The sequence below is a fragment of the Balaenoptera ricei genome, chromosome 19 (genome assembly GCF_028023285.1).
Source record: "Balaenoptera ricei isolate mBalRic1 chromosome 19, mBalRic1.hap2, whole genome shotgun sequence".
NCBI classification, from domain to species: Eukaryota; Metazoa; Chordata; class Mammalia; order Artiodactyla; family Balaenopteridae; genus Balaenoptera; species Balaenoptera ricei.
In genome coordinates, this window is record NC_082657.1 from 15,796,357 (window position 1) to 15,808,470 (window position 12,114).

Consider the following 12,114-nt stretch of genomic DNA (forward strand, 5'->3'; position numbering starts at 1 on the left):
GCTCTGCAACAAGAGAAACCACCGCAATGAGAAGCCCACGCACCGCAATGAAGAGTAGCCCCCACTCACCGCAACTAGAGAAAGCCCGCGTGCAGCAACAAAGACCCAATGCAGCCAAAAATAAATAATAATAAATAAAATAAATATTAAAAAATCTTATCTATGATAAAAGGGTCAATCCATCAGGAAGATATAACAATTTGAAACACATAAGCACCTAATAATAGAGTCCCTAAATACATGACTTAAAAATTAGAAAAAATGAAGAGAGAAATATACAATTCAACAATAACAGTTGGAGAATGCAATACCCCATTTTCAATAATGGATAGAAAAACTAAGTAGAAGATCAGCAAGGAAATGGAGGACTTGCACAACACTGTACACTGACTAGACCTAACAGACATCTATAGAATACACCATCCAACAATTCTGGAATACATATTCTCCCCAAGTACACATGGAATTTTCTACAGGATGGACCACTTGCTGGGTTATAAAATAAGCCTCAATAAATTTAAAAAGATTGAAATCATGTGCATCGTGTTCTCTGACTACAATGGAATGAAATTAAAAATGAATAACAGAAGAAAATTTGGGAAATTCACAAATATGTGGAAATTAAAGAACACACTCCTAAAGAACCAATGGACCAAAGAAAAAAAAATCACAAGGGAAATTAGCAAGTACTTTGAAATAAATGAAAATGAAGACACAGCCTACCAAACTTACAGGAAGCAGCTAAAGCTAATAGCATTAAAAGGCATATATTTTTTAAAAAAGATCTGAAATTAATAATCTAAAGTTCTGGACTTCCCTGGTGGTTAAGAATCCACCTGCCAATGCAGGGGACACGGGTTCAAGTCCTGGTCCATGAAGATCCCACATGCCGTGGAGCAACTAAGCCCATGCACCACAACTACTAGAGCCTGCTCTCTAGAGCCTGCGAGCCACAACTACTGAGCCCGTGTGCCACAACTACTGAAGCCCACGCGCCTAGAGCCCCTGCTCCACAACAAGAGAAGCCATCGCAATGAGAAGCCCGCACACCACAACGAAGAGCAGCCCCCACTCGCCACAACTAGAGAAAGCCAGTGCACAGAAACGAAGACCCAACACAGTCAAAAATTTAAAAAAAAAAAAAATTATCTGAAGTTCTACCTTATGACACTGGAAAAAGAAGAGCAAACTAAGTGTACAAGAAACAAAAGAAAGGAAATAAAGATTAGAGTGGAAATTAATGAAATAGGGAATAGAAAAACAAAAGTGAAAATCAACAAAAATAAAATGTTGGTTCTTTGAAAAGATCAACCAAATTAACGAACCTTTACCTACATTGACTAAGAAAAAGGAAAGACTCAAATTACCAAAATCAGGAATGAAAAAGAGGACATCATTATTGACCATACAAAAATTTTTTAATATTATAAAGGAATACTATGAACAATTATATACCAATATATTAAATAACTGAGGTGAAATGGGCACATACTTAGAAAGACATAAAGTACTGACTGAAGAAGAAACAGAAAGTCTGAATAGATTCATAAAAAATAAAGAGATTGAATTAGTAATTTAAACACTACCCAAAGAGAAAAGACTGGGCTGAGATGCCTTCACTGGTGAATTCTACCAAACTTGTAGAAAATTACAACCAATTCTTAACAAACTCTTCCAAAAAATAGAAGGGGAGGTTATACTTCCCAACTTTGCTTTAAGTCCAATATTAGCCTAATATCAAACCAGAAAAAGACATCACAAGGAACAAATTCTACAAATCAATATCTGTTATGAATATAGATGCAAAAATCCTCAACAAAGTATTACCAAACCGAATCCAGCTATACATATACACCATGACCAAGTGGGATTTATCCCGGGAATGCAAGATGGGTTTAACATGCAAAAATCCATTAATGTAGTACACCATATCAATGGAATAAAGGACAAAAAAGTCCCAATCATCTCAATAGATGCACAAAAAGCATTTGACAAAATCCAGTTCCCCTTCATGACAAAAATACTAAACAAACCAGGAATAGAAGGGATTTTTTTTCAACCTGATAATGTTCTTCTACAAAAAATTCACAGATAACATCATATTTAATGCCAAAAGACTGGATGCTTTCCTCCTAAGATTAAGAACAAGATAAGGATGTCTATTCTCACCACTTCTGTTTGACATTGTACTGGAGGTTATAGGTACAGCAATTAGGCAAGAGAAAATGAAATAAAAAGCTTCAAGAATAAAAGGGAAGAAGTAAAACTATCTCTTTGAAGATGGCATGGTCTTGTGTATAGAAAATCCTAAGGAATCCACTAAAAAACTGTTAGAACTAATAAATGAGTTTAAAGAAGTTGCAGGGTACATGATCAATATACAAAGATTAATTGTATTTCCATAGACTGATACAATGAGTATCAGAATTGAAAATAAGAAAAAATTCCATTTGTAATAGCATCAAAAATTAAATATTTAGGAATAACTTCAACAAAATAAGTGTAAAACTTATACTTTTTAAACTATAAAGCATTGATGAAAGAAATTAAAGAAAATCTAAATAAATGGAAAGGCATTTCATGTTCATGAGTCAGAACACTTAATATTGTTAAAGTGGCAATATTTCCTAAATTGATCTACAGGTTCAGTGCAATCTCTATAAAAATCCCACCTGGCTTCCTTGATAAGTTGACAAGCTGATCTGAACATTCATATTTGAATACAAGGGACCTAGAATAGTCAAAACAATCTTGAAAAAGAACAAAGATGGAGGACTCACATTTCCTAAATACAAAACAGTACACTACAGTAGTCAAGATAGTATGATAGTGGTATGAGGATCAATGGAATAGAACTGAGAATTCAGAAATAAACCCTCAGATTACAATCAATTGATTTTTTTAAAATAAATTTATTTATTTTTGGCTGTGCTGGGTCTTTGTAGCTGCGCGTTCTTTCTCTAGCTACGGCAAGCGGGGGCTACTCTTCGTTGCAGTGTGCTGTCTTCTCATTGTGGTGGCTTCTCTTGTTGCAGAGCATGTGCTCTAGGCACGCGGGGTTCAGTAGTTGTGGCACGCAGGCTCCGTAGTTGTGGCTCACAGGCTCTAGAGCGCAGGCTCAGTTGTGGCGCATGGGCTTAGTTGTTCCACGGCATGTGGGATCTTCCCGGACCAGGGCTCGAACCCATGTCCCCTGCATTGGTAGGTGGATTCTTAACCACTGCTCCACCAGGGAAGCCCTACAATCAACTGATTTTTGAGAAGGGGCAATTCCATAGGGGCAGTAATAGTCTTTCAACAAATCATCTTGGGACCACATTTTCACATGGAAACGATGAAGTTGGACCCCTACATCACACCATAAACATAAAGTAACTCAAAATTGATCAAATATTTAAATATAAGAGCTAAAAAGTATAAAACATCTAAAAGAAAACATGGCTGTAAATCTGTGAAACTTTGGATTAGGCAATGATTTAGATATGAAACTAAAAGCATAAGTAATAAAAGAAAAAATATATGAATTGTTTTTTATCAAATTTAAAAAACAATTTTGTGCTTCAAAAGACACTGGTGAAAGAAAGTGAAAAGAGGACTTCCCTGGTGGTGCAGTGGTTAAGAATCTGCCTGTCAATGCAGGGGACACGGGTGCGATCCCTGGTCTGGGAAGATCCCACATGCCACGGAGTAACTAAGCCCATGTGCCACAACTACTGAGCCTGTGCTCTAGAGCCCGCAAACCATAACTACTGAGCCCGTGTACCACAACTACTGAAGCCCACGTGCCCTAGAGCCCATGTGCCACAACGACTGAGCCCGTATGCCTAGAGCCCATGCTCTGCAATGAGAGAAGCTACCACAACAAGAAGCCCATGCACCATAACGAAGAGTAGCCCCCGCTCACCACAACTAGAGAAAGCCCATGCACAGCAACAAAGACCCAATGCAGCCAAAAATTCTTTTAAATTTAAAAAATAAAAATAAATAAATTAATAAAAGGAAGTGAAAAGACATCTCACGGAATGGGAAAAAATTTTGCAAATCATATATCTGATAAGGAACTTTCATCTAGAATTATATAAAGAACTCTTACAACTTAATAGTAAAAAGACAACCCAACTTAAAAATGGACAAAATATCTGAATAGACATTTCTGCAAAGAAGATATATACAGGCCAATAAGCACATGAAAATATGCTCAACGTCACTAGTCACCAGGGAAATGCAAGTCAAAACTATGAGATACCACTTCATGTATTAGGGTAGTTGTAATAAAAAAGACAGATAACAACAAGTATTGACAAGGCTGTGAAGAAATCAGTACACTCATACACTCCTGGTGGAAATATAAAATGGTGCAGCCTCTTTGGAAAACAGTCTGGAAGTTCCTCGAACTGTTAAAGCCATATAACCATACAACCCAGCAATTCCACTCTTAGATATATATACCCAAGAAAAATGAAACTATATGTCCACAGAAAAATTTCATGAATGTTCATAGCATTATTAATCATAACCAAAGAGTAAAAACAACCTAGATGTCCAGCAACTAATGAATGAAGGAATGAAATGTAGTATACATACAACAGGATACTATTCAGCCATAAAAAGAATGAAGTACTGACACAACTACAACATGGATGAACCTTGAAAACATGCTCTGTGAAAGAATGCAGACACAAAAGACAGCATATTATATGATTGCATTTACATTAAACATATTGAATAGGCAAATCTATAAAGACAGAAAATAGATTAGTGGTTGCCTAGTGTTGGAAGGTATGGGGGAAGCAACCCCAAGTAATTAAAGAATTGTGTTTGAAGTCTCAAAAAAATGTGGGCAAATGAATTTTGATATGCTCATACCATAGACTATTATTATAGAGTAGTCTTCCCTGACTCCCATATTTTTATTATAATTGATATATTACTTAAACTTATGACTTGAGCTTCTTTTTTATTCACTGCCCAACCCTGAATTCTTTCAATCCATTTAAAAATAAAAGTGATAAATCTTAGTTACCCTGGTTTAGGAAATATTTCTTAGATAGGATGTAAAAAGCATGAACCATGAAAGAAAAAAAAATGACAAATTGATTTCATCAAAACTAAAAACGTTTTCTCTTCAAAATCCACTGTTAAGTAAATGAAAAAGCAAGCTACAGATTGGCAGAAAATAGTTGCTGACCATATGTCTAATAAAGGACTTGTATCTTGAATATACAAATAATTCATATGACACAATAAGAAGGCAAATAACCCAATAAAGACTGGTAAAAGATTTAACAGATACTACACCAAAAATTATATGTGAATGGCATAACAAAACAAAATAGAACAAAAACCCACATGAAGAGATGCTCAACATCACTAGTAGATTAAAACAGTGAGATGTAAATTAAAATATAAATTAAATGTAAATTAAAACGAGATGATACTATACACTCATTAAAATGGTTAAAATTTTTAACTGAAAATATTAAGTGTTGGCAAGTTTATGGAACAACTGGAACTCTCAAACATTGATGGTACATATCAATGTTCTTATAAAGTTAAAGATATACTCAGCATATGACTTTATTTACCCGAGAGAAATGAATACCTGCTTATACAAAGATTTGCACTTGAATGTTCATAGTAGCTTTATTCACACTGCCAAAAAATGGAAACCACCCAATGTGCATCAATTGGTGAAGAGATAAACAAATCAGAGTATTTCTGTACAATGCTGTATTACTCAGAAAGAAAAAAAGAATTAGATAATCTACTGATACACAGAACAACATGAACGAATCTCTAAAGAATTATGTTAAATACAAGAAGTCTTACATAATACATTATGTACTGTAGATTCCATTTATATGAAATTCTGGAAAAGTTGAAATTTTTGTGGACAGAAAGTAGATTAGTGGCTACCAAAGGCCAAGGGCAGGGATTGGGGAAGGGGTTGATGACAAAAAGGCATGAAGGAACATTTTTTTTTTTTTTGGCTGTGCCGCACGGCATGTGGGATCTTAGTTCCCCAACCAGGGATCGAACCTGCCCCCCTGCATTGGGAGCATGGAGTCTTAACAACTAGATCACCAGGGAAGTCCCTGAAGGAACTTTTTGAAGTGAAGGAAACATTCTAAATCATGCTTGTGGTAGCAGTTACATGATTTTATACATTTTTCAAAAGTCATCAAATTGTACACTTAAAATTGGTGAATTTTACTGCATGTAAATTGTACCTCAATAAAGCTGATTAAACAAAACCAATAAAAAGTAAAAAAGATTCTAGAAAAATAGGAGTTACATTAGCAAAGTTTTTAAATCGTCCCAAATCCCCACATAAATATAGAGCAAGCAGCCAGTAAAACCAAAAACCTATTGGCAACATTTAAGTAAAACTGAATGAAACAATTTTGGCTCAATTGCACCTCCCCTCAAATTCATATGTTGAAACCCTAACCCCCAGTACCTCAGAATGTGACCATATTTGAAGACAGGGGCTTTAAAGAGATGATTAAATTAAGATGATTAGTGTGGGCCCTAATCCAGTCTCTTCTTATAAGAAGAGGAAATTTGGATACTCTGAGAAACACTAGGGAAGCGCTGGCCCAGTGGAAAGGCTATGTGAGGACACAGTGAGAAGGTGGCCATCTGCAAGCCAAGGAGAGAGGCAGGAAAAGACTTCCTGACATCTTGATCTTGGACTAATAGCAACCAGAACTGTGAGAAAATAAATTTCTATTGCTTAAGCCACCCGGCCTGTGGTAATTTGTTATGACAGCCCCAGCAAACTAATACAGATAACATCCCCATGAATCCCCAAATAAAAGCAGATAGGGAAAAATCATAATGCAATACCTGCATGGTGAATCTGTGCATCTGTGAAGAAGGAAGCCAAGCAAAGTAATTGGACATCTGAAGTAACCTGAAAACAAGAGAACACCAAAACATATTCACTGGAAAGCACAGTGGGCCAAGTTGAGAACAACAGCTGAAACGGGATGCAGCTTTGCACACACCAATGGGAGAGGAGTGCAAGTTGTCCATGACGGAAGATCTGAAGGGGCTTGTGAAGCTTTGTCTGCGAGAACTCTCAAAGTAGACAGCCCAAATTTCTTTCCAGGAGAAAGTTCCTCCCTGATGAGAAAATGCAAAGAATGGGGAATCATAATTGAGCCAGACAGGGAAAACAGACTCAAATTCAAGGTCCAGATAAAAGTGGGAGGGAGGAAGAGAGCAATTAAGTGTCAGAAAGCCCATATATATATATATATATATATATGTGTGTGTGTGTGTGTGTGTGTGTGTGTGTGTGTGTGTGTGTGTATTTCTTTTTCAACACTGTGTGAAGCCTACAGAAGGAGCTCTGTAGGTGTAAAAAATTACCCTGAATCAAGCCTCCTTCTAAAGTGGTTCAGGGAAACTACCATATAAAAATAAGTAACAGAAAGGTATCAGACCAACTCCATAAAAGTTACTATTTTAAAAGAGAGAGAGAGAATAAGGAATACAATAACATCCTTACAGACAATGAAAGCATATCAGAAAGATCAAAATTGGGACCTACTATTTCAAAATGAGCTAATATTGCATTTAGAAAATGATACAAAATATGAAAGAACAATATAAATTAGAACCAAAAAAAATTCAGAAATGGGGTGCTAACTCAGAAAAGAATAAGAAATAAAAGAGTCATTTCAGAAATAAAGACTCTCCTTAAAAAAATAAAAATAGAACTACCATATGACCCAGCAATCCCACTCCTAGGCATATACCCAGAGGAAACATAATTTGAAAAGATACATGCACCCCAATGTTCATTGCAGCACTATTTACTATGTACAATAGCCAGGACATGGAAGCAAACTAAATGTCCATCAATGGAAGAATGGGTAAAGAAGATGTGGTACATATATACAGTGGAATATTACTCAGCCATAAAAAGAACAAAATAATGCCATTTGCAGCAACATGGATGGACCTAGAGATTGTCATACTGAGTGAAGTAAGTCAGACAGAGAAAGACAAATATCATATAATATCACTTATATGTAGAATCTTTAAAAAGGGTACAAATGAACTTATTTACAAAACAGAAAGAGTCACAGATGTGTAAAACAAACTTATGGTTACCAGGGGATGGGGCGGAGGGATAAACTGGGAGATTGGGATTGATATATCACACTACTATATATAAAATAGATAACTAGTATGGACCTAGTGTATAGCACAGGGAACTCAATACTCTGTAATGGCCTATACGGAAAAAGAATCTAAAAAAAGAGTGGATTTATGTATATGTATAACTGATTCACTTTGCTCTACACCTGAAACTAACACAACATTGTAAATCAACTATACTCCAATAAAAATTTTTTAAAAAATGGAAATAAAGACTCAGCCAGAAGGAATACAACAATGACTAAACCAAGAAATGCCTAAGAGAAATAGAAGGTAAAAATGAGGAAAATTTCTAAAATTGGAAAGAAATGAAGAAAGAAATTTAAAAAGACTTGAGAGACAGAGAAAAATATTGGAGATAGGCAAAGAAGATCAAACATATTAACGGAAGTTCCTGAAGAAGAAAACAAAAGCAAAGGAACAGAATACTAAAAACTTATAATAATAATAATAATACTGATATAAAAAAGATTTGCAATTGCATATTGAAAAAGTAGATGGTGTACCTGAGAATATCAATTCAGAACAACAAACTCCAAGTCATATTAGTAAAATTACTTTAAAGAAAAGAAAAAAATTATTTGGGCACCTAGGGAGAAATAAATATAAGTAACTTTTTTTTTTTTTTTTTGGCCGCACTGCTTGGCATGTGGAACTTCCCCAACCAGGGATCAAATCCGTGCCCCCTGCATTGGAAGCATGTAGTCTTAACCACTGGACCATCAGGGAAGTCCATAAGTGACTTTTAAAAAGAAAAAAAAAGTCAGGTTATCACCAGACATTTTGACAGTAAATACAGTATATTTAGAAATATAAAATGGAATAGCATATTTTAAATACTCAATGAAAGAAAATATGAGCCAAATATTTTATACCCAGCAAAACTAAAAAACATTTATTAACATATGAGTATGGAGAAATATTGTAGGTTAAAAGAAACTTAAAAGACATGTCAAATTAAAAAAAGGGGTAAGGTAAAACATAGTGTTTAGAGATGTACAAATGGATAAATTATAAAGAAACACAAGGAAGAAATAACACAAGGAAGAAAAGTTAGGAGAGTGGTAGTGGTTACTTTTGGAGACAGGGCAAGGTAATGATTGGGACAGAACACATGGAGGAATTTCTGACTTATCTGGTAAATTTCTATTTTTTGACCGGAGTGATGGTTACAGGGGTATTTGTCTTATAACAATTCATTTGGGTGTATTTTTGTGGTTTTTCTGTGTGTGTTTTATTTTTGCAATAAAAAAAGATTTAAAAAAAACAACAACGACGAAAAACAGAGTCTCAGGAATTATAACTTTTCTCCTCCTTCACAGCATGTAAACATGGAGGGGAAAAGTCAGTGCTGTTGAAAGCCACTCAAGCCTGAAAACATTTGTATTTGCTGGAAAACTGTTCCAGTTACACAGAGAATGAACAAACACTGAAATTCTAAAAGGATAAGATATCATGCCTACTAGCCCTCAAGCATATTTAGAGCCTGAGTAGACAAAGCCTGTATGGGACAGGAATTCAAGCCCTGAACATGGTTTAAGGTAATCTACAACAGGTACCCTTATCTTCCTGGCAGAAGTAATATTAATTGTTTCTTGATCTCAGGGAATCTTCACAAATAATTATTTTCAAGATCAATGAGAAGCATGTGGTAAAAGAAACTAAGCCCTCAATGAAACAAGGTATTATGAAAGAGAACCAGCAGAAACACAAGATAGTGACAATAGGCCTTCATTTGAATCATAGATACAAGTTACCAAAGAACTTTGCTTATGTTTAAAGCTCGATTTTATTTCTTTAAAATATGTGTAGGGAACTATAAAAATTACGATTTGAAAAAGAACAAAGTAAAACTTTCATACATGAAAAGTACAATAACTGAAATTAGATACTTATTGTACAGGTTGGGCACAAAATTGGACAAAACAGAAAAGAGAATTACTTAACTGGAAGAAAGATAAAAATACACAGAATCTATCACAGAGAGATAAAATGAGGCTGTATATAAAAGAGAGTTTAAAGATATGCCAGATAGAGTTGGAGTTGCAGCTAAACTTCAATATTAGAAGAAACAATAAATGAACAATTTCCAAAGATGATGGCAGTCTCTAAACCATTGACTCAAATCCTTCAACCTAGACCCATTATGGAGAAACTGCATAAAATCAAAGACAATGAGAAAATCTTAAAACAGCAAACAAGAAAGGATAAATTACCTTCAAATTAGCCATTAGACTGACAGCTGACTTTTCACAGCAGCAATGAAAGTAAGGAGAGTGGAATGATAGCTGAAATAAAATACTATCCACTGAAATAAAATAATAATGAGACATAGGGAAAATGATCCCCAATGGAAGTGTTGAGAAACAAGAATGAATGAAAAGCAATATAGGAATTATGGGGGCAAATGTAAATGAACATTGACTATAAAAAATTATGTCAGGGCTTCCCTGGTGGCGCAGTGGTTGAGAATCCGCCTGCCAATGCAGGGGACACGGGTTTGAGCCCTGGTCTGGGAAGATCCCACATGCCGTGGAGCAGCGGGGCCCGTGAGCCACAATTGCTGAGCCTGCGCGTCTGGAGCCTGTGCTCTGCAACCAGAGAGGCCGTGATAGCGAGAGGCCCGCGCACCGCGATGAAGAGTGGCCCCTGCTTGCCACAACTGGAGAAAGCCCTCGCACAGAAACGAAGACCCAACACAGCCATAAATAAAAATAAAAAAAAATAAAAATAAAAAATAAAAAAAAAAACAGTGAATTGGCTGCAAACACTTTAAAAAAAATTATGTCTATGAGGTTAAAAAAAGATAATAAAAATGCAAGAAAACAATAATCTACGTTGGGATATGGGTGGATAAATGTAGCTAAAGTACTCTAAGTATGTTCTATTGTCATGGGAGTGAATAAAGATATGAACTGTTTTAGACCATGATAGGTTTTAGTATTCATGATATTTTCTGAAGTAACCCTTAAAGCATAGAAATAGTATGTAGAATTTCCAATAATAGAGGTAAAAAACAAAATGACAATTTTTAAAATCATTAAGAAAACAAAGAGGAAAAAAAGAATATAGAATTGGCAAGATAAACAGAAAAGATTAAAGATGGTAGATTTAAAGCTAAATATATCAGTAATTACATTGAATAAATTAGATCTAATACTCTATTTAAAAGACAAAGAATGTCATATTGAATTAAAAAATGCAACTATATTGTGTTTAGAAAACACATCTATAACTTAAGGATACAAAAAATTGAAATTAAAATAATTGAAATTTAATTAATTGAAATTAAATTATATCATACAAACAATAAACAATTCATGTAACTATACTACTAGCAGACAACCTAAACTTTAAGACACGATGCATTATTAGAGATACCTGTTTGAAGATCTTGTCTGATGTAGTTATCTTGCAATAGTGTTACTTTTCTCATGCTCCACTCCCCTTATATCCAGACCATAAATTATAATCAAATCTCAGCATATTTTGAAAGTCAAACCTAAATATCAAAAACATTGTCTAAGGATAATGTAGAGAATATATGAAGAAATACTTTCACCAGTGGACACAACAGTGATTCCAATACAATGTAAAGTGAGCCTATAACTTGGCTATTTAGAGCTCCTTGTGACCCTGGACAACAGACCAAAGGCTGGGGTGGAAGAAGAAGAAGGGTGTAGGTTGGTGTTTGCCAGGCTGATTGATCCTGGCTCTCAAGGGAAAGATAGGTTTGAAATTTCCAAATGGAACATGGATAGAACCCAAAGATTCCCCTGGGTCAACTCCTACTTCTAAATCATTTCCAGTAGTAAAAGTTAATAGAAAACTATAATAACCAACAAGGATTCAGATCCTTTTTTCATCAAGGTTTAGGTCACTTTACCTATAAAAACTCCCCAATCTACTAAATTAAAAGGGAGTGTGTCACAACTGTCATTT

The 12,114-nt window shown here is 35.0% G+C and overlaps 1 protein-coding gene across 1 annotated transcript in view; it reads right to left on the reverse strand.

The window, feature by feature from the left end:
* Positions 1-12,114, reverse strand: part of LOC132354003 (paternally-expressed gene 3 protein-like) — a 125,588-nt gene that overhangs the window by 34,339 nt on the left and 79,135 nt on the right. The window contains exons 8-9 of the mRNA XM_059905517.1: positions 7,011-7,128; positions 6,850-6,916 (exon numbers count right to left, since the gene is read on the reverse strand). Of these exons, the coding sequence (XP_059761500.1) occupies positions 6,850-6,916; positions 7,011-7,128 (185 nt within the window). The remainder of the gene's footprint in view (positions 1-6,849; positions 6,917-7,010; positions 7,129-12,114) is intronic.